Source organism: Sceloporus occidentalis, unplaced genomic scaffold (assembly GCF_023333645.1).
Source record: "Sceloporus occidentalis isolate IW3139 unplaced genomic scaffold, rSceOcc1.0.p SCAF_2, whole genome shotgun sequence".
Taxonomy (NCBI): Eukaryota; Metazoa; Chordata; class Lepidosauria; order Squamata; family Phrynosomatidae; genus Sceloporus; species Sceloporus occidentalis.
Window position 1 is genome coordinate 165,551,708 of NW_028316982.1, and position 24,397 is coordinate 165,576,104.

Below are 24,397 nucleotides of genomic sequence, written 5' to 3' on the forward strand. Positions count from 1 at the left end.
ATGTTTTTACAAATTGAAACAGGCTTGATTAATCCATGCCTCCAGAAATGAAGCTTTTAAATCAAAATGTATAGACATGATTAATCCATGCAAAAAAGGAGTTTTTTTTAAAGATCAAATGAAAAGTATTTCTTTAACTGATTTATATATATATGGCTCATAGAAATTGTAAAACAGTTGGCTGGGGTAGATGGGAGTTCCAGTCAAAGAATATTTGGAGGACTGCATGATTACTGCTCTTGTGTATATCCTTATCAGGGGTTTATATCCCACTGAACTCAATAGTACTAATTTAAGAACAGACATTCCTAGCAATGAACTATTCCAGTGGGTTCTTTCTTACAATAACCATTTATTTTTCCTTTTCAGATAAATCATCAGGATAACATGGTATGCTTGAGAGAATGCAGATGGATCCACATGTTTCCATTCCTCATGGTATGTAATTTAAATACATAAGTGTCAAAGAGACCCATAGTTCCAAAAAAGAGAAAAATCAGCAATGAGCATACAGTATTTTTAATTTTAACCTAGGTCATTAAAAGCTGGCCCTTACTGATGCAAGATGTCACCCATTTTAAGATGTTGTGGTGGCCACAAACTTGGTTGTTTTTAAATGAGGTTTGTCAAATTCATGGAGGATTGGTTGCTAGTCATGGCTGGCATCTTACAATGTGTATGCAGAATGCAGTGCTCCATCCGTGTACTTCTATGCATCTCTCACCTCAGAAGGCAGCTTCCAAGCATCCACAGCACACTGCTATAGTCAGTTACTGGCCATGGGGTGGATAGTGGGTGGGTGGGGACCATCAGGGTTTCACACACACATTTGTCATCAACAGGATTCCAGCCATTATGTCTAGTATCACTGGCCACAGCTTAGTTTTGGAGATGCTAGACAAGCTGTGTGGTACATATAGCTCTGTCCTCCAATAGAGTGAAATGGCTAATGGGGGGGGGGGGGGTGGTGGTTCTCAGAAGGAATGGCTGAGAAGCTGGCCCAGCATCTCTTCCATGGAGTGATTGCCTCCCTATGGCTAATAGTAGGTCTGGCCTGATAGTCCTTGAAAAGAACTCATACAATATTGGGCAAATGTGTCATATTGACAGGAGTGGGAAATGAAATTAAACTGTATTTAACCTTTGGTGACAGGTGTCGCTTGTGTATTCTGCTAATGCTGAATATTCTAACTGTGGTGAAAATGAGTACTACAACCAGACAACTGGGATGTGCCATGAGTGTCCACAGTGTGACCCAGGAGAAGAACCTTACATGGTGAGCTTGTCACATACTTGTCACCTTGGGAAATTGAGTGTTATGGGTGCTAATAAAAAAAGGTTCTGATCATTGTCTCAGTGGCCTAAGATACAAGTGGAAAAAGTTATTTGCTCTACAACATAATAGTGAGCCACTTTAGAGAAGGAGAGTGTCTATAGCTCAGAGGCAGAGCACATACTTTGCATGTAAAGGGTTTCAGGACTGGTTCCTGCCATTTTCAGTAAAAAGAATCCTATGATGGGAAAGTCCCTGGAGAGCTATAGTCAGTCAAAATGTCTCTAGATGGAATGCTTTTAGCACTACTAGTCAAATACTTTCTTCCATTTCCTTACTAAATGGTTATTTATTTATTTATTTGTGGAAAGAAGGGGGAAATACAACAAAGAAATAGTTGGAAAATATGGGAAGGTTACAGGTGGGAGATAACGGTATTTGGATCAGAACTTAGAAAATCTACTTTTTTGATTACTCCTAGAATCTGGGATGACTAACTAGTAATCCCAGATTCTGACTCCAGTTATAACTAACTCCCAGAATCTGGTAGGCATAATGAGGTGTGACTAGGGGATTCTGGGAGCAGTACTTCAGAAAAAGTAAATTTTATAGGCTCTCCTTCCCAAAGCCATCTATGGAATGTCTTGTCTTTACTTCTAAGAAGAGCTCTTTACTGGGTAACATGAAGAAATTAAATCCACACAGCTTTCCTGGTATGGCAATGAGAAGGAGAGCTAGACTTGTTCACTGTCTCCTCCTCTTGTGGAGCTAGGAATTTACTACCGTTGGAGTAATAAATGACATGAGACTTTGACTGAGACATTTCCTCTGCTCCCATTAAATTCTCAAAACATCTGTACTGAATCATGCGCATGGACCCAAAACATACACACTCTTCTGAAGCACTGCATTCTAAAATACTGCTGGACAAATTGATTGCTCATGATGCACAGGCTATTATTATTCTAAATTCCCCCACTTTCTAGAAAATGGCCACCATATGATTGTTATGAGGTAAGGAAACAGCCATCCTCTTCCAAATGGAATTTTAAAGCCAGTTGGCATAGGCCAGGGCCAGGTCAGAATTGTTTCTCTTCCCCTCCTGCCTCACAGCAATTTCCAAAAATTACATTTTATTTGGCCCATACTCTTATTGTCCTGCTCAGCATTTATTCTTTAATGGTGATATTTCAAATTGAGCCGAGTTGGAAGTCCAACATCAGGTCTGCCCTCTCCTACTTGAGCCAAGATGGAAGCAATGGCCTCTTTCAGCCCCTCTGCCCAGTGTAAAACAGCAAAAGAGGGTCTGCTTGCCTTTTCTCTGCTCTCTGCATCACATCTACCCATGCACATTTATCTTTGGCCTGGTTCATGAATTGGAGTAAATGGTGTAGGGGCCTAATGCAGTGGTTCTTAACTGGTGGGTGGGATCCCAGGGGGGTCCTCCCAAATTTTTATGTGTAAAATTTGCACATGAGGTGATTTAAATATTGAATTAACTTAAATAAATTTGAATGACGTTTAGCTATGAATATACATGGATATGCAAATGAAAATATGCACACTAAATAAACCAAATATTTTTATTCATATACTGCATTGTGGGGGGAGAGGGGGCACAATGTTCACATGTAGATGTAAAGGGGAGGGGTTCCCAAGGGTAAAAAGTGAAGAGTATCACTGTCCTAATGGAAGAGCTTTAACAGAATGTCATTTCTTTTGCTAGAATTCAAAGGTATAGCCATGTTAGTCTGTAAAACCAGTATGTAGAGGGATCTTGTAGCGCCTTTGAGACTAACTAAGAGAGAGAGAGAGAGAGAGAGAGAGAGAAGCTGGCAGCATGAGCTTTCCTAGGAGTTTATCACCCAGAGGCAAATTGCTTAAATCCCGTGAAGAAACCAGTTTTAAAAGTCTGGGGGGAAAAATCACAAAAGTGGGTTGTTTTTCAAACGTGTTTGTGTGAAGGCGAAATAACACAACATTTACCTGAATGGAAAGTCACCAGAACCCACTCCTTTTTAGTTTCAGGAGTTCCCAAAAGTAAAAAGGAGTGGATTTTGGGACCTTTCTGTTCTTGTTAATGTCTCATTATTTCGCCTTCACACAAATGTCATCTGAAAAGCTACTGGCTTTTATGGGTTTTTTCTAGTTTAAATTCAGTTTCTGCATGGAATCCATCCCATGTGATTAACTCTAGATTTCAGTCTACTCCACCAAAAGCATCTGAGGAAGTAGAGTGAAGTCTATGAAAACTCATGCTGCCAAATTCTTTCTTTCTGTTAGTCTCAAATGTACTACAAGACTTCTTTTGCTGTTCACAATGGAAAGAGATTTGTCCTTTGTAAGGTAGCTGCTTATGCAGTGCCCCTCCCAAAAGAGGAGACACACTACTACAAGAGAAGTTACATTTTTACAAAATGCGTCCATGTTAATTTATACATATGGCTGTACATTTAGAACAAATACTCTATTTTACATAGAAACATAATACATCTTACTCCAGTGGGAAGACTAGGGCCAGGTAACGTATGTGCTTGCTCAGTAATTCTGTTGGGAACATGCCCAGCTGATGTGCCATTTCTGTTACCATTAAGTCTTTTTCCAACTGAGGCATAACAACAAAGAGGGAGAATAGCTGTAAAACCTGACTCCATCAAGAGATAAAGATGTTTTGTTGGCTCCTGAGCAGCTTGAGAGCTCGGCAGGGCAGATTTATCATCTGATGAGGAAGGTTTTCAGTGCTATCTCCCATTCTCACAAAGCATGCAGCCCCTTTTCTTCTGCCACTGTGCCATCTCCTACTCTCTCAAGTCAGGGGTTCAAAACTACAAAGGAGTTCATCACACGTGAGGAATTTCTCTTAATTTCGAATGAAAAGGAAGTGGAGACAGAATGCATTCACATGAATTCGCTAGTTCAGCAAATTTACGTGAATTCAAATTGCATTCGGACTGACTTCCCCTTGCCCCAAAATAGCATGCCATTGCCCAAATTTGGGTGTGGCAGTCTATCACGCAATAACGTTAAACCCCATGATTGTGTTCGAAATGACTTCCCATTGCCCGAATTTGCGTGTGGTGGTCTATCACACAATAACATTAAACTTAATGATTGTGTTCGGATTGCCATTGGATTATACTTCCAATTTCCCTTGTCAGATAACGTCCAGAGAAGGCCTAGCCTCACATTCCCTTTTCATCAGGTAGTCTGTGACAAGAAGGTATGTAGGGGACAGGCAACATGGTCTGAAGTTATGTTGGTGGAACTTTTTTGGCTATCCAATTATTGTCCAGTTGCTCTGCTGAATTTATGACTCAGAATCCGCTTCACACATTACAACAAAAGACAAGTCTAGTGCAGAGCCTTCCTTCAGCTGGCTGAAAATCTACTTCACTTTGTGTTCACTGCTGAGTTTTGAAAAGAAAAGATCTGCACCCTTCCAGTCCCTTCCCTTCTTAGCATAGTGGTCTTATTTTATGCTTACAAGAGGAGAGAGAATCAGAGTAGCCAGGACAGGACTATCCTAGGCCCTATAATTCCAATGCCCCAACATAGGTATAACCCTTTTGAATGTGACAGGAGAGTTAGCCCTGGGGATGTGATCAAGCAGTCTAAATTAAGTATCATCCACAGTTACAAGGAGTATACCACTCAAATAAAAAACACCAAATCTTAAGTAATGGGGGAAATGTACACACTTTTTGTTACAGCACAAGTCTCCTTGTCACTCGGGCCCTGAGATCTGGGAACTCTGTGAAAATGGTGAATTAGTCCTGGCCATGTTGGCTGATGGGAGGGGATTTCTAGGGACTGTAATCCAAAAACGTCATTTTTTTTTTCAAGCACTGCCTCAGAAACTGCAGGCAATTAGTGGGTGATAGTCATTTTCAGCTTTAGAATCATAGAATCATAGAGTTCGAAGAGGCTGCAAGGGCCATCCAGTCCAACCCCCTGCCATGCAGGAAATCTAAATCAAAGCATCCCCGACAGATGGCCATCCAGCCTCTGTTTAAAGACCTCCTAAGAAGTAGACTCCATCACTCTCTGAGGGAATGTGTTCCATTCTTACTGTCAGGAAGTTCCTCCTAATGTTGAGGTGGAATCTCTTGTCCTGGAGCTTGCATCCATTGCTCTGGGTCCTAGTCTCTGGAGCAGCAGAAAACAAGCTTGCTCCCTCCTCAATATGACATCCCTTCAAATATTTAAACATTATTTTCTCAAGTGTCTTTTTGATCTTAGAGACTTGTTTCCTCCCACAGACATGTGGATACGGGACTAGAGATGAAGACTACGGCTGTGTCCCTTGCCCATCGGAAAAATTTTCTAAAGGTGGTTATCAGATTTGCAGGCGGCACAAGGACTGTGAGGGCTTCTATCGAGCAACTGTTATGACACCTGGAGATCAAGAGAACGATGCAGAATGTGGGCCTTGCCTTCCCGGGTAAGGATTTAATTACAAGGTTTTGATCTCTCCAAATAGGGTTGCCATCCCTGAGGACCTCCAAACCGGGAAAAATGTAGGACAAGGTTTTAAAATGTAGGACCTTTTTCCCCTGGCCAAAAAAAAAGGTCCTACATTTTTAAAGCTTGTCCAAGGCCTTGCTTGGGCCTGGGAGACAGCGTCTCCCAAGCCCCAGCAAGGCCTCGGAGGACTCTGCGATCGCGGAGCCGCTGCCAGGGCCTGGCTGGGGCCTGGGAGACAGCGTCTCCCAAGCCCCAGCCAGGCCTCGGAGGACTCCGCAATCGCGGAGCCACATCCAGAGCCTCACGGGGGGGGAATCCTAGGGGTGGGGCCAAACCGGGGCGGGACCATGCAGACCCGCCCCAAACCGGGAAAGTCCCGCCCCCAGGTGGGATATGGCAACCCTATCTCCAAAGCATCACTTAGTCTGGAGGATGTGCACACATTTGTCACATTTGTGCTGCTGGCCACACTTGTTTCAGCATCTCATTAAGTGTATGATAATTAGCTCTATGTAAGTAATAGGCATACCTTAAAAAGCATGTTTTAAATCAAAGAAAGTAGATGCTTATTAAAGCAAATGAAATATGAAACAAATATCAGAATTAGGAGAAAGAATACATTGGATAGCAGATGGAAGAGGTAAAATCAAAAGAGTTTGTTCAAAAAAAAAATAATGTCAATACAAACTAAATCCCAAGTTATTGAAATAAGACATTTTGTTAATAAAAATCAGCAAAACAGGAAATTAATATTATCACTGATTCCCCTGAAGCAGAAACGAGTTACTGTTCTGATTAACTGGACTATCAACATAGCCAGAATATGATCCTTAATCATTTCCCACAGAAAACATGATTATATTACTAGATCTTTATCTATTGAAACATTAAATAATTCACTAGGCAGCAGAGCAGTGAAATTTACTTTTGCTTCTCCAATAAAAGCAGAGTATCTTTTTAAATAGAAAACTGCTTGCATCCAGACAAAATCAGTTGCACTTCTGGCCCGCAGAAATCAATATGAAAAGTTAATTATGTCTTAAATTAACAAAGCAACAGAGCTGCAGCCTAAAGCAGGGTGGGCTGGGAAGTGGTGGAGCTCTGCCACTTTCAAAGTCCTGCTACTTGCGTTAGCCAGTGTGGAAAGGACACATTTGTTTGCTTAACTGCATTTTTTAGGGGCATTTCTACATACACACCCATTATTTTATTTTAGAGGCACTCAAAGAGGCCTAAACACCCTAAGGGAACCAGATCTTGTCTGGTCTTGGAAGCTAAGCAAGGGTTAGCCTTGGTTAGTACTTGGATGGGAAACTGTCAATGAATACCAGGTGCTGTGGGCTATATTTCAGAGGAATTGGCAAACCACCTTTGACCTTTCCTTGCCTTAAAAAGGCCAATGAAATTCATGGGGTTGCCATGGATTGACAGAAACTTCAAGGCACATACGCTGAGTGCAAACTAAGTGAACAAAGTTATGTTGTTTTAGATAGTGATACTACATCATGTCATTTCTCTTTATTGCTTGATTTAACTATGTGCATAAGGCAATTAAAGAAAGAGCATTTCTAGCCAGAAGAAGCCATCAAATGAGTTTTTAAAAGCAGCAATTTTATCTCAGTAATGAATTGTTTTTCAAGCCTACTGAATGGAAGCAGATTGAGGTATGTTGTTTTTCCCTTGTGTTTTTGTTACAGTTACTACATGTTAGAAAACCGGCCACGAAATATCTATGGAATGGTTTGCTACTCATGTTTACTGGCACCTCCAAACACCAAAGAATGTAAGTGCTCCATTTAATTCAATTTAATTTTATTCTAACTGAGAAATGGCAAAATGCTTTCCAGGGCTTTCATGAACAACCTGGTAAAAGACTGTGGCTGCATCTGTACTGCAGAAATGATGCAGTGCTTTAACTACCATAGCTCCATCCTATGGAATCTTGGGATTTGTAGTTTGTTCTGGCACCAGAGCTCCCTGACAGAAAAGGCTAAATATCTCACAAAACTAAAAATCCCAGAATTCAATATCATGGAGCTATGGCAGTTAAAGCAGGGTCAAATTGCATCATTTTTGCAACGTAGGTGCAGCCGAAGACAGGTTTAGGACTTAGGAATGGCTTGAAACTCATGTGCTTCTGTAAAACAAAGTGCATTTAGCTTTTCTAGACAGAAGGAAATGTGATGTGGTTGCAGTCTAGGGATGAGAATATCTATTAGCTGTATTTTCTTTTACTTTCTCAGAGTCTCAATACTGGATTGCAAGACCTTTAAAATGTCTACTTAGAAATATGTATAGTTTGTTATGTGCTTTTTCTAATGCACACATTTTTCATAACGTACATACATTCTACCCTTTCTCCCATAGAGTTAAGCAAGTTTGTACAGATTTTTCAAATACATATTTTTTCTCTCTTTGTTACTTGAAAGAAATATAACTTGATACATTTCAAAAGAACAAAATGAAAATTACAGACTATCAGAAGTCTAACAAAACTTGTAAGAAACATATAATAAAAATATTCCTATATTTTTTAACAAATGTTTGAACAGGCACCTTTACTTTTGGGGGCAGGGACAACTTGACATTTGCCATTTTCTCTAATGACAGAAAGCTGAAAGATATATCCATGTTTTTGTTCAATGTCTTGCAGGCCATGAATGGTATAAAATCTGTAAACCAAAACTCACTCAATTTTTCCATTCCAATGGCCACATAGTGTGCTTGTCAGGATATCCTAGAGTCTCACCATTCTTGCGTGATTTTCTTCCTTTTGCTACTCTGAAAAGCCATAGATACAATACAGCAGACACCAGGCACACTAGAAGGCTGTCCATGCACATTAGTGGTTGTATACTGCCATCGGCTTCCAAAGGCACATAGACTTTCAAGGGCGCCTTCTCCACCTTTCTAGAACTGTCACATCTGCTTCCTTCCTCTTCCTCCTGAGGTATCAGACTCACTTATGCTTCACATAGTCATTCCATATGCTAAGGCATCCTTGTCTTCATATGTTCATTGTAACCCTTTGTTCTGTGTAACACTGTTCTCTGTCATTTGCAAAGTACTGTTTATCCAAAAAGATTTTCCCATGTGGTGTTCATCACATTCTAAAAAGATGCATCCAATATAGTAATAAAGATGGCCTAAAACCCGTTGTTAGTCCTGACTAGAGCAGGCCAATTGATTCAATGAGATTTGCCTAAGTGACTCACCATTCAACAATTGATTGAATGGATCTATGCTAGTTGGGACTAAACAACAAGCCGAAAACATTATAAAGATCAGGCATCAGGATTATTCAAACTGAGGGGAAAAAACCACCCAACAAAATCTCCATTGTATCCAATGTATTCTGTTTCCCACAGCTTTTACATGACATTTTGTCAGTTCACAACATGAAAGGGCAGTGGAGGACCTGTCTTCTAGCATAACTGTTAAAATGCACAAAGCATATTTAAAGCCTTTTAAAAGAATAATCCTATTTACTTTTGGCATGAGAAACTCAAGGAAAGGACTGCAGTAAACAGCTTTCAAAGGCCGAAATACAGGCATTTCCATGTGTAGCAATGTGTCTTTCAGTTCCTCAGCACAAATATTTATAGGAAAATAAGATATAACTAATTAATGAATGGCTGCCAAACTAGAAAAATGTTCTGGGAACTGGATTATACATTTATAACTCGCCTAGGAAGAAAATTGCACTTGTTTTTTGCCTGTGTGTTGTTTCTTATTATCTTTTTCCTGAAAGCTGGAAAGCCACAGAAGGTGGCTCTCCATTCTTTTTAGGTAGGTCATTTTTGAGAGTCTACTTTTGTACATGAGAGCAAGGATGGATGCACAGTAATGGCATCATACTCTGCAACCTCCAGAGGACCACTGGGAGGTCCCAGATGATGTTTGTTGCTGTGCATCTGACTATAGAAACATAGATGTATACTGCTCCTCTGCACCTTGCTCTCTGCCAACCAGTAAATGGCCATGTTGGCAGCCTGCAGCACCTGAAAAGGTGGGTTGCTTGTGTGGGGTTGAGAGGGAGATGTGACATGGTTCCAGCTGTATAGAATTTTATAATGTTTTCCAACATTTCACAGATGTAAACTAGGACACATTTGGCCAAGCAACATCTGAGTGTGGTCAAAAGGTAATAATGGAGAATAGCAGACAAGCTAGGAGAGGCTGTGGCAGTTTGCTTGTGCCCCAACCTACTGAAAAGGGCAAGATATCACCCCTTCCTCACCATGCCTCTCCCCCTGCAAAATTAATTGAGTGAAAACTACTTTTGCACTTTGAGCTCAGTTTGCAGCAATTGAAGTAAGCTGAGGACAAAGGAGGAAAGTGGGAAGAGGGTAAATAAACTAAGATATTTTAAAAACAGCTGAAAACGTGGGACAGCAGAGGATTAATCAGGACTCTCCCTGTCATACTGGGACAGTTGGAGGGAAGCATCTCCCAGTCAGGATCTCTGCTATTGTGTGTTATGGTATACATAAGCATCACTGAATGTTGGCTAACAGAGAACAACAGAGCAAGTTTGCTTAATATTTTCTTATGTTGAGGTGGATGGAGCAAGACAAGTGTAGTGTAGCTTGCTTGAATTAGACAAGCTACAGCCTGCTAGATGATCAAGAAGCAAACGATATACCACATTGTTTGCCTGGATTAATTGAAATGCGATGTAATGGAGTGGGGGGAGGAGAGAGGGAGAGGAAAAAGGCTGCTATTGACCTGTTGCAACATGTAACAATGGTGTGAGTTCCCAGCTCTCTTAAGTTTCGTCTTCCATTGGAGTGTGAGAACCTGCACCAGGTTGATGGGTTGTCAAGCAGATGAGCCAAAGCCCAGACCAAAACATTTATAACCATTCTCATAGCACTGAATAATGGAAACAAGTGACCAATGAATATTGGAAAGCATGACACATGAGTTCATGTTGAAAAGCTGGACTTAATTTAGGGGCAACGGCAAAGGAAGTTGGAAAGGGACAAAAATGTAGCAGAGGAATAAGCACCATTTTGCATATTATGACAGGGATTACAAAGTGATAGCTGAAACTGGTAGTATCCAATGTAGGAGGACTGCTAAACCTTCTACAGCTATTCACTGTGCACATATCACTCTCCAGGAGATCTGCACATGACGTGCATCCCTCCACAAATATGGTTTGGAAGTGCCATGGAGCTTTTGACCTGTGTGGCACAGAAAGATTTGATGCTCTCAAATACATTAATTGTTGTCAAAGCAGACTCTACCCACCCTCTGCTAATGTTTGATCAGTTTCATAGTGGTAGGTACAAAGGTTAGAGATAAAAGCCCAGGACATTTGGAGACGGCAGCAAAACTCAAACAAACTGAGGAGTCCAAGAGGTGAGCAATGATGCGTCATCTGCCATCCCCTTGGACTTCCCAGTTTGATTTAGTTTAGCTACATTCCCCAATGTATCAGGAGGGGAAATGAATTTTTCCAGCAACAATGTAATGTTAATGACTTATCCTGTTGTAATACAAAGCTTTTGTGCATAGTTTGGTCTTGGGTTTGGTCTTGAGTTACGCCCGTTAGCTTTACAAAAGACCAATTGCTGGTGCAGATGAAACCTGCTAGAAATTGTTTTAGATTAAACCAACTACTTTCATTTTGGGATTCTCCCTAGAGTATCCCAGATGACTAGCACAGAGTAAAGAAGGAACTATTATTTCTCATGATTTGGAAACTATGGATGGATCCAGACTTTGTCGTTCTTGGACTCACAAACACAATTTCTTTTGATTAATAACTCTCATTGCTACAAATGCTCTCAATGAGTCTCCTCTAAGAATTTCTACATCTAAAACTGAACCAATGGTTTTGTGAATGCACACTTTTCTTTTCTACTGCTGCATCATACCATTAGCTCACACTCAACTTCTAATCATCTACAAGCTAAAATCCATTTCACATGTAATGGGTCAGATATATACCATGCTATATACCTTGGCTGTCCATTTAAGTATTCAGTCAATATATATTAAAAATATTTTAGGATTGTATTTTAGGATTGTAGTCAGTTATACACAACTGTAGGGGCTTAGGAATGTAGTCAGTTCCTAATCGAAGTGGAGACCTGCATAATGGAGTGTGAAGTTGGGCATCATAACATCTTGAAAGCTGCTCTTGAAAATAGCTCTTTACTGATGATGGGGGGGGGGGGCAGAGAGGAAGGAGTAAACATATAAGAATTCTTCCCATAAAAAGCAGAACCAGATTGCCAGAAACCAGACATCTGCTTCATCCAAATGCACCAGTATTAAATGTTTAAACCTACTGGGCTAATACTATACTTACATTGCCTTCTTTCAAGAGCATAGCATAAAGGACAAAGCCAGGTTATACATAATGTATGCAGGTCTTATTGAAAAGAACAAGTGAAATAAACCAGTATATTAAAATGTTCATAATAAGAATAAAAAACTATTTGGCTTTTACTTTAGAAAGTTTATAATAACAGACATGTACTGTATTTAATAGCTAGCAATGCTTGGAAGGTCCATTAGTTTTTTATAGGAAAAACCCATTCAAAAATCACTGAACTGCATACTTGGTTGGCCAAGTTTAAAATGTGTATTTGTCTTTGTCATTGTCTAAAGTATTTTATGTTGTATAATAGTTTTTATTTTATTAAAATACATTTTATTTGGAGCATGCACATTTCTTTACTTCATAAGCTGTGAGACATTTTTCATGCACTACTAGAGAACTTAATTTCCTGTCAAATTTGTCTGATGGAGCCAGGCCAAGAAAGTTTTATATTTACCGGAATTGAAGAACAGCAGTTATTTTTTTCCTTGTAACATGAAGTTAGCCAAACAAAATTTCCAGTTCCACATTCTCCAAGACAATATTATTTTGCTAGGGAATCAAGGTCTTAAACACTGATAATAATAATCAATAATTTACCACCTATGTGCAATATAACCACTCTTTTTTGTTGTTGTTGCTTATTGTTGTTGTATATGTGCAATACAACCACTCTTTTTGTTGTTATTGTTTAGCTTTGGTGTCAGCCAGTGTGCATTCAAGATAATTGGATCTAAACATACTAATCTGTCTTTAAAATCATAGTTCCAAATACCTGCTTACATGTTCACATGGGAATGAATGCATGGTTTTGCTTCTCCCTTGCAGAATTCCTCTACTTTACTGAAAGCTGTGTTTTAAACTCAGACTGCATAATAAACTGTCCAACTTGTGTCATGTTTTAAGCTTTAAAAAAACAACAAGCTACAATAATATCTACCTTTATTCCAAAGATACTTGTAGATCCACTGGTACAATAAGAAGGCAGAAATTATAACAAGGCATAGATCTTCATTGAATCAATGCCATAAAACTTGTTCCCTGCCTCAATCCCCAAAATGGAACAGGCAGGATATATATATATATATTATTAAAACTGTTATCTTTGATACCTTAGTTTCTCATACACAATCATGGCTTGAAAAGGTTACTTTCTTGGTCTATAAATCATTTCATGAGTATAGCCATGTTGACTTGGGGATTCTGGAACTTGGCTGTTCTTAGTTGCTCTCAAGTCAACCTCGATTCATGGTGACCCTGTGGATGAGACATCTCCAAGCTCCCCTATCCTCCACTGCTCTGCTTAGGTCTTGTAGATTCAGGCGCATCACCTCCTTAATTGAGTCTATCTATTTGACTTGCTGTTTTCCTCTCTTCCTACTGCCTTCTACCTTTCCTAGCATTATTGCCTTTCCAGTGACTCATGCCTTCTTATGATGTGGCCAAAGTACTGACTGATATAGGAATTAGAACTGGTTATGTGGGAATTAAAATTGATCAGTTTCTTAACATCCATGTTCAGTAAAGGGTTGCTGTTACATTGCTATGTAGCAAAGCTGGAAAAGTGTTTCATAAACAGTATGCATCAGTGTACATTTTGCACAGATGCAAATTGCACACTGATGTGCATCAGGCCCAATGCACACATGGAATTCTTGCCTGTGTCCTGTTATGCATCTTCACAATTCACTAACAGGGTTTCTTCACACCTCTGCTACTTAGGCTGCATCCGCATTGCAAAAACAATCCAGGTTGACACTGTTTTTAACTGCTATGATTCAATGCTATGGAATTTGGGAACTGTCATTTTATGAAACATTTAGCCTTCTCCGTCAAAGAGCTCTAGTGCCACAACAAACCACAGTTCCCAAAATTCCATAGCAATGAACTATGGCAGTTAAAGTGGTGTCAACCTAGATTATTTCTGCAATGTGGATACAGCCTTACCTATGTAAAGTTATGATAAGTAAATGATCATATAGGATTTTAGTGTTTAGTTGCAATGGAGGCCAAGGCAAACATGCAAATAATGTCACTAGGTTGCTGTAACCTATCTGAAAAGGTTGCTGGGAAAGCAAAATAGGAGAGAAAATATGTATCTGAGCTTTCCGGAGGACGGGTAAAAATATAAGTGAAATCTAAGGTGAAAGTCTTAAGAGTCTCACTGACATCCCCCTGAAGCTAATGTTTTCCCTTCCCATAAAACCACAATGGATTTCAGTGTTAATTCTTTCTCTCTGATGCTCAAATCAAAGCTGGCAAATCTCTAGGTTGGGAATAAATGTGTGCCAAAATGCATATTTCACAGCTTGGCATCATAAATGTACAAATCAGTAGGTGAGTTGACATTTCACTTATAAAGTCAGCTTTTAAATAGAAGCTAAATAACTGCTCTGCCAGTGCAAAATGTGCCAATTCATAGCAGAGATTTTACAAGGTAATTTGGGAAAATTTATGACAAATTTATTATTATTATTATTATTATTATTATTATTATTATTACAGGTTCAGGTATTACCTCTGGTGTATCAGTCAGTTTCTCAAGTACTTCTGGAACAAGTACCCATTCTCCTTTCCCGCATGTGCATAAAGGTAAGATAAATAATTCACTATTTTATTTTTCCCTTTAGCAAACAGTAGGAGCCAGATTTGTATATGGCCTTTGGTACGCAAGTCAAGAGGAGAGAGAGAAAAAAGGTTCAATGAAAAGCTGGCAAATCTGACCAGGGGAGCCAAAGATTCGCTGTAATGACAATGAAAATTGAGTCTCAAAAATGTGAACTATTTTTTTGTTAAAGTTGTTTCTTCTGTGATGGGTCAAAGACTTTGGGCATAGAATAATATATTTCTCTATTTTCCCATATATGAAGAATATTTTTAAAAAAACCTTCTTCAGCAGCCAGTGTATTTCAGTTTTGTGATGCATTTTGCAAAATGAGATGTATTTATTTAGATTAAAAGTTAATGTGGCTCCTTGATCATCAGTTAAGGTTATTTGAAAAATAGAAATCTGCGCATTACAGGTATTGGAGCAACTATGTGTACATGTACTAAAACCTGCCTGTAATTTTATGGCACAAATAGCCCACCGTTTTTCAGTTGCTAGTACTCATTAACATCCCAAATCTTTATGTATCCATAGCTGGATTAAGTGATCCTATGTTCCCAATTCAACTATGGGCCCAAACAGACGTCCCTTTTAAGCCGCTGTCCGGACATCATCCGAGTGCAGTGTTTTGATGCCTCATGTTGCAATGGTGCCCTGAAGCTGTCCTTAAGTCGGGTGGCTGCCCAGACATGGGCGGCTTCAAGGTGCTCTAGCAGCATGGCGTTTATATGCTACATGCCGCTGGAGCAGCTTGAAGCTGCCATGAGGCTGTGGTAAGGTGGGAAAAAGCCGCCTTTTCCCCTGGTCAAAAAAGGAGCAGATTTTTTCTGCTCCTTTTTCAGCTGGCTTCAAGATGGACTGGGGCCATGGCATGTGTTCACCATCTTTGGATAGGGGCAAAACAGATGGGGTGGAAGGGGCGGCTTGAAGCCACCCCTACAACCCTTCTGTTTGACCCCTATATTTGGTTGTAGAAGCCCTACTTAGCTATTATTTTTGAAAGAGACCATACCTTCCAAGATTTCATAGATGAAAACTGGGATGCATGAGGCCAAGCAGCATCAGATAGTAGTCAAAATGCCAAAAGCTATGAATGAGGAGTGACACACAAACTCAGAGAGGCTGCAGCAGCTTGCTCTTCCTTAATTCTACAGGGAAGGGCAAGATTCCAGCCCCCTCTCCTCTTCCCCTGCTGTTCATTGAGTACAAACTACTTTTGCATTTTGAACTGAGTTTGTAGCAATTGAAGCAAACTGGACACAAAGAGAGAAACTGGAAGAGGAGGAGAGAGAAACCAGGGCATTTTAAAAGTACAGGCTGAAAAAGTGGGACAACAAAGGATTAATTGGGACTAAGCAGTGGCTTCAATGCCAAGGGAAAGCTGCTCTAATTTTTGCAAGTGAAGAAATTTATGGTTGTTAGAAATTTTTCATGTAAGTATATTGCAGTTACTGCTTCAGTATGAATTACTGCCTAGGTCTGAATCAGGAGCAGGAGCTGGCACACACATCTGGGTTGTAGCCTAATTTTCATGCATTTGGCATGAAAGATTTCACAGACAATAGGCTATTTCATCAGATGAACTGGCCTGTAGCCCATGAAATCAAATGCCAAATAATATGTGTAAATCATTAAGGTTCCACCCCAAATTAATCAAGGTGCCACAAGAAATCCTCAAGGTGCCACAAAAGTGATTTAATCAATAGATGAAAACTCGTATGAAACATAATTTAAAATTAAAATTAAGTTGCTGCCTTGGTCCTAATGATTTCTCTCTGTCCTTCCAGATCTTGCTGGACAAGGCCATCTTGCTACAGCTCTCATAATTGCTATGTCAACTATTTTCATCATGGCTATAGCTATTGTCCTGATCATCATGTTCTACATTGTCAAAACGAAAACGTCAGCTCAAGGTAACTTGCAGTTAGTAAAGAGAATTCCAGCCCTGAGGCGCTATGCTTCAACAGCTGCTGAGAGTGGTTATTAATAAGAGACATGTTTTACCGTTCCAGCGTGCTGCACCAGCCATCCAGTGAAGACTGTAGAAGCCCCGGCCAATATGCAGGAAGAAAAGAAAGAAGTACAAGGTTGGAAACATTCTGTAATTCCTGATTTTTACACACCAAGTCCCACGGGGCTTATATTGCCCTGATGCAACGTCCCTTGCAAATTTATTCTTTTAACTGCCTAATTCCAAATTCCATTTAGTAGAAGAATAATTGGAAAACATCTAGGCAATCAGAATCTAAATTAATAGACCCCAAAACACACACACACACACTAGGACTTAGCTTCACATTTTGGTGATTTGGTCTGAAACAGCCACCCAGAGAAGCTAACAAGGCAATTGTATCTACAATGTTAGGGTGCTTTTGGGGGAGTCTTTATTTATTTGTTTGTTTGTTTGTTTGTTTGTTTGTCTGTTTTTGCAGAAAATGTGGTTATTTTCTCAGAGAAAGATGAGTTCGGAAAATTGACAGCAACTCCTGCAAAGGTTGTCAAGAGGTAGGTAATATGAAAACATTCTTGCAGTGTGGGAGGAACATGATTACAAGCTGCAGTGATCGGCTACAGAGATGCAGCACAATCCTGAACTCTGTATTAAGTCCCATTTACTTTCGTCCCATTTCCTTCAGGCTTTCTCTGAAATAAGCATGTTTACCATTCATTAGATGAAATGAATTAGTCTGAAAACAACTGAGAGTCATCACAACATTCTTGAAAGGAAAGGTCTTAAATTCTCTATGTTTGAATGATTTAAAATTAAAACTACACCCCACACGTGTTCAGATGCAGACAGGAATCTGCTGCACATGGATTCATCTCCATTAATTTCAATAGAAGAAGTCAACTGGAACCCAATGAACCCAACAGGACTTTGTTTTCAGTAGAAATATATAGGATTGTGTTGTAAGAGTTGTAAGATTGTGCTGTAAGACAAAAGTAAGCCAACACACAGCATTCACTCAGAATATCCAAATTAGGATGTAACTGAGGGGACAAGTGCATAGTATTTATTATAAGGCAAGTAGTACTGTTTCAACATTTACTTTTGCCAGTTCTCCTAACAAAGGTGCATATATTAAATTTTTAGTATTTAATTTAATAATTAGAATTTATGTGAATAGATGACAAAGTAAAAGCCACAGGTGGTAGTTCATTCATGGCACATTTCAGTAACCTTTTGTTTATGTTTTCTTCCCAGTGAAAATGATGCTTCCTCAGAGAATGAGAGACTTTTAAGTCGGAGTATGGACAGTGATGAAGAAGCTGCTATTGACAAACAAGGAACACCAGACCTGTGTTTGTTGTCCCTAGTCCATTTGGCTCGAGACAAATCTTCTACAAACAACAAATGGACTGGGGTACGTCTCTTCGGATTTTTTTTTAAATGGAGTTGGGTCAATGACATGGTTATGTAAGCACTTCCAGTGGTAACCTGTTCTTTTGATGAATGTTTTCTAGAGTTGGAAGGAAGAATACATAAAATTATCAAGAATACAAAAAATTGTCTAAGGGCGTATCTACACAGGCCAAATAAAATGGTCTTACCTAATTTTCACAGTGAGCTGTCCAAATGTACAGGATGACTGAGGCTGAATCCAAGCCTTTTCGTCACCCATGGCTGTTAATCCCAAGAGAAAAGGGGGAGATATATCACAGTTTTGAATGGAAAATCCAGATATTTACATGTGTATGTGTGTACCACTCACACACAACATCGTTATGAGGCTGGGGGGAGTAGTCAGGACTACATACATTCACATGTGGCCATGCATACTGCCATTTATCAGATCAGGGTGTGTTTCAAAGGGAGAACTGTGTTGATAGTTCTCCTGAATTCCCCTTGATATGTGTAGACAAGCCCATGGTCACTGCGGATCTGGGTAACCCAAAGGTAGATTGGATTTTTCTGTCAGTGTAGATGCGGAAAACTGCTTTCAAATCAGGATTTTCCTGCCCTGCCCCTGTGTAGTCCTGTGAAAACCAAAAAATGGAGAATTAAGAAATCCTCAAGAGTGATATGGGATGAGACCTGTAGTCAGAGAACAATTTAGTGGAATCTCAGGAGGAGTACCTTGTGTGTTTACAGGTCTGATCCATTCATGATAAATATTCTGCATCAGCAGCTGATATTCTGCAATTTCATTCTGCAGTTAGATTTACATTAGCTTGTTCTACACTATCTAGTCTCCTTCTGCATGCAGTAAAGAAACAAATTAAATAGGATCTTCAAGTCTTGTCCTCACCACTCATAATTATATTCAGCCACTTTTCATATTTCAATAGGCAGTGCTTGCACTTTAATAACAACAATCCTTTCTTCACAGCTACAAAAGCTAAAAACTGTCTTTAAAGAACCACCACATCAGAGAGTCACAGCATGCTACATTTTGTACTTCATACCCATTTCCTCCTTCCAGCCTAGCTGCAGAATACACAAAACAGGCTGCCTCTGTTTGTTTCTTCACACACCTCCAGAGAAGCTCTAAAAGTCCACTCTTTAATAATGTTTCATCTTTTTCTTTTCTTCAGATACAAAGCCGGAGGAAAAAGATTCTCGATCTGTATGCTAATGTATGCGGAGTTGCAGAAGGTAGGTGAAAAGAAAATATGGAAATTGAAAATGTTACTTTATTAATCTTATTACCTGTTTTCTTAAGTAAGAAGCTGCCAATACAACTCAGCCAGTAGTTATTGATAAAACCAGTTCAAGGAGATTTTTTTTAAAAAAAGTTAAGTTTTACAATGATTAAATAAAAGCCCTGGTGGCGCAGTGGTTAAATGCCTGTACTGCAGCCATTCACTCAAGACCACAAGGTTGCGAGTTCAAGACCAGCAAAAGGGCCCAAGCTCGACTCAGGCTTGCATCCTTCCGAGGAGGGAGCTAAAATGAGTACCCAGACTGTTGGGGGCTAATTAGCTTACTTGCAAAATTAGCTTACTTGCTGTTCACCGCTATGATCTTTGGAATAGCGGTATATAAATAAAACAAATTATTATTATTATTATTATTATTATTATTATTAATATTCTGGTAAGGTAGTGAGGAGGCACTTTTGACATAATGTATATTGCTGGCTTCCTGTTAGTGTTATCTGCATGGGTAAGTCCAGCTTACACATGCATATGTTTTTGGTTTTTGGTTTTGTCATTGTGGAGGTTAGAATTATCTTCTTTCCTTATACACCAACCAAAACCTTCCCAAAACATGCTGCATCCTCCAAGATATTTACATGCTGCATCCTCCAAGATATTTACATGCTGCATCATCCAAGATATTCATTTATGACTTTGGATCAATGTAGTTTGGGGGGAGGGGGGCATAGAAGCATCCAGTTATGTATCTATAGCAAGATACAAAGTGATTCTCCATGACCTCCGAGGAGCTTTGGTCCAGAGGCTGCCTAAGTGATCTGCATCCAGCTATGGGCACATAGCCAGATGCTTCTTTGCAGCAGCCACAACTGTCCACATTCAGTAAATGGACATGTGGGGGAGAGGGTTACCTTGTAAAAGGTAGGTTTTTGAAGAGGTTAGAGAAGCGGCGGTGTGTAGTTTCAGCTGGGCAGAACGTTATGACCCATTTCTTGCTGGTGAACCTTGATTTTATATATATATATATATATATATATATATATATATATAAATAATCTTGTCAAAAGTTCCTATGCAATCATATAATCAGCATTCAGACAAAGCAAAGAGGGGAAAGGAAAGGTCCAACCTATAACCTGGAAGATTTCAGGACTAATATAACAGATACTCCATAAGGCTTATGACATGAAGTGAGAAATGGATTGCTTAATTTCATCCCTTAAACTACATCTGCATTTTTGTTCTGCATAAGCAGTTCCATCTGTGTGTTTTTTTAAATCAGTTTTAGCTCAAAAGTAGCTTTTGAAAAATGTTCTCCCTCAGAGCTTGATATATTGTTAGCCTCAAATAAGATGGGGAAACTAGTAGGCCTCACTAGGAATGTCACCCTTTACTTGAGATATGTGTTGCCCCTGAGGTGAAAATAATATTTCCTTTAAAGCGAAAGAGTAAGATTCTTTTTGATGCTCATGAATGGATACTCCTTGCATTTACTGGAGATGTAGGTTTGTATCTCTCCCTCTGGGCAAAAGCCTCCAATTAAATTCTCCTGCCTCTGTGATGGCTGGCTGTAAACTTGCACCAGTTGTAAAGATGACACAAAGATGAGGAAGGAAGAAAGCAAGACAAGGATGAGAGAAATACTGGGTCAACAGACTTATGCTCTAGGTAAAACAAATGTGTTTGGAAAGAAAGATTTCAGATAGAACATTGTAACCAAACAATGTTTCATTATTGTTTCCATTGTAAAAAGAGGCAAAAACATACAGAAGTTATAGAGCTAAATTCAAAAAAATATTCAGCACTGGATGAAATACATAAGGCTAAATCCAGTGTTTGTTCCATTAGTAGACAAATTGTACTTGTTACATAAGCCCTTTGATTTCAATGGATCTACTCTACCAGCGACTAGTGTTGGATTTAGCCCATATGAAATGGAGAGGGTGGTAATCATACAGCTCTCCAGATGTTTCTCGACTGCAAGTCACAGAAGATATAGTCAGCAAAGCCAGTGGCAAGGACTGCAAGGAGCTGCAGTCAAACAACATCTGGAGAACTGCATGATTCCTATCCGTGGTCCAGACACAGATTTACAGGTAGTACAGGCTAAGTCTCTCTTATCTGGAGTTCCAAAACCTGAAATACTCCAAAATTGTCTACATGGGTGGCTGAGATAGTGACACCTTTGATTTCTGATGGTTCATTGCAATGGCATCACTGGGGTTGGCATCGCCCAATGCAGTACCTCATGGTGTCACACACACACCCCATTGACCTTTTCCCATACAACACATACAGAATCCTTAGTAAATTTTTTGTACTGTTTCTTGTAAATTGTAATTCCCATATATCATTAAATGTAATGTCAGTAATTGTGACATAAACTATTAGCAAAACTAAAGTTATACCTTTAAATTACAATATCATAAGCACAGACTTAATGTATTAAGATTTACATAGTTTTGTGTGATTAAAATGAAATTTTAAAGTGATTAAAGTGAAAAGATGCTATGTTTTAAAAGAAAATTTAACAAGACAAAACAATCTGAGGCCTCTCCTTTCCATGTCCACTGAGCTTTACCCCAGTCATGACTTCTCTTCTACTGAGCTCCAGGCTTTTAAAGGGACATGAGTGAATGCCAGAGTCCATTTCTGCCAAAAGGGAGACATTTGAGGAGCACTGGTGCCACACACATCCCTTTGGCTGTCACCCAGTTCAGCCCTGATCTTTGTACCCCCTAGTCATGCCCTTGGTTCAAGGTACACAAACTTTGTTTCATGCACAAATTATTACAAATATTGTGTATAAAACGACTTCAGTCTATGTGTATAAGGTGCATGCAAAACATAAATGAATTTCATGTTTAAATTTCAGCCTCATATACAATCCAGGGGGGAAAAACCCAAATCTAAAACATTTCTGGCCCCAAGCATTTTGAAGAAGGGAAACTCAACCTTACACTATAAAAACAAAGTTTGTGTATACATCTTTTTGTCAATAAAACATAATGCAGGGAGAAAAAGCTCTCTAATCCAGTTCTCTCTCTTTCTAGGCCTCAGTCCCACAGAGTTGCCATTTGATTGTCTGGAGAAGACCAGCAGGATGCTCAGCTCTACATACAACACAGAGAAAGCCATCGTGAAGACTTGGCGTCACCTTGCTGAGAGCTTTGGACTGAAGCGTGACGAAATTGGGGGCATGACAGATGGCATGCAGCTCTTTGATCGTATCAGCACAGCAGGCTACAGTATCCCAGAACTGTTAACAAAACTAGTGCAGATTGAACGATTAGATGCTGTGGAATCTCTCTGTGCAGATATTTTGGAATGGGCACAAGTAATGCCCCAACCTGATCCAGTGGTGGCCTCATGACATGTTTTTCTATGACATTCATTTCCAAAGAATTTATATGGATTGCAAGAGCAATGGCACCCAGAATGGGGCAGTGTCTTGAAAGTACTGATGGCCTTCAAACGTCAGTAGCATTTACAATCGTTCCAAGAGTTAAATGATAAAAGGTTTGTCATAGTTATTAGAGACAAACGCAAGGAGCTCAGCCAGAAGACTTCTAGAACGAGAATGACTAAAACAATTGGCTTGATGAAATATTATCATTTCTGACTCAGTTTACAAGTATATATACAGATCAACCAATTGTATCACTGCTTACATTGAAAAAATTTGGTTGTCTTGCTGTGGCTCATGCTATTCCAGTCTGCCAGAATTAGTAACTAACATCAGATATAGCATGGATACACAGAAGAATGCCGTATATCAGTTTCTGCATATCAGTTTCTTCTCATCCAATATTTTTTGAAAACAAAAAACAAATATTTTAAAACTATATTTTGTTCAACTAATATAACATGCCAATTTCTCCACTTGTCAGAAAATTAGAATTGTTGGTATTGGTCCACACAAACATTTCAGAACTATTTATTATATATACTAGTGGAAATACATACTAACCATAATGTTAGCAGAAGAGATCTATGAATATGATCATGCCTTGAGGAAAAATATTGTGGTCATCTTTTACACAGCAATAGGGGACTAATCCTTAATCATTGGAGTATCTGGAGATATCTACCAACTCCCAAAAATAGGTCATTACCTAGATGAGTTTATAATGCATCTATAAATGGTGTTCACACATTTTCCCTGTTCAGTTTCAAATGTTGAAAACTCAATGATAGAAAACAGTTTATAATATTAATACTCTGTTTTCTTGAACTGTTATTATGTCAATACATTTGTGATCTACTTTAACCAATGCAATTATTTCAATGGGCAACTGTAAGAGGAACTATTAATGAAAAGATCAGTAGCAGTGAACAATGTAATAACAAATCAGAGCGATACTGTGTAAGCCTCAAGCTTCTAACTTCTTCTTCCTTCTTCTCCTCTTCATCTCCTCATGCACAAGAGTACTTTTGAAGGAACCACACTTTCCTGTAATAACTGGACTTGGAGAACTCTACTTTATTTTGAATTTGATTAGTTAACAAGCAAAGATATCAGTGAGCGCTTCTGGTGTGTGTCTGTCTGTGTCTCTGTCTCTGTGTGTACCTACAATCAATGGCAACCCCATTAATTTCATTGGGTTTTCTTAGGCAAGGAATACTCAATTCTTTTCTCTGAAATATAGCCTACACAATCTGGTTTACATTGGTGATTGCCTATCGCACTACTAACTAGGGCTGACCATGCTTATCTTCCAAGACCATTTGCAAGTCTAAGATAGTTAGGCCCTGTTGCTGTTGCTGTTGTGTGCCTTCAAGTTGTTTCCAACTTTTCTTGGAAAGATTTGTTCAGATAGGGTTTGCCTTCTTCTGAGGATGAGATTGGGTGACTTGTCCAAGGTCACTCAACGGGTTTCGATAGCTAAATGGGGATTCAGACTCCAGTGCCATAGTCTAACCACTATACATGCTGGCTTTCTACCTTCCATTAAAACACAAAAACAGGAAGCTACAGTTTGTTGAAAAGCTCTCATGAATGAAGAAGGAAAAAAGAGAGGAGAGCACAAGATGCCAAGGCATATGTAGACTTGTTCTTGTAATGTTTTGTCAGTGTTTAAACAGAGCCAACCTGTTCACTGTTACCTATTTCCCCTAG

General features: G+C 39.3%; 1 protein-coding gene across 1 annotated transcript; it reads left to right on the plus strand.

Moving 5' to 3' along the window:
- The first annotated feature begins 375 nt into the window (after positions 1-375).
- LOC149319243 (tumor necrosis factor receptor superfamily member EDAR-like) lies at positions 376-22,823 on the plus strand. Its single transcript, XM_089508002.1, has 11 exons — positions 376-438; positions 1,154-1,276; positions 5,533-5,714; positions 7,435-7,520; positions 14,577-14,663; positions 16,467-16,592; positions 16,692-16,766; positions 17,112-17,184; positions 17,885-18,044; positions 19,216-19,276; positions 22,332-22,823. The coding sequence occupies exons 1-11, from the start codon at positions 388-390 to the stop codon at positions 22,649-22,651; spliced, it is 1,344 nt and encodes a 447-aa protein (XP_089364128.1). The 5' UTR covers positions 376-387; the 3' UTR covers positions 22,652-22,823.
- The last annotated feature ends 1,574 nt before the right edge of the window (positions 22,824-24,397 follow it).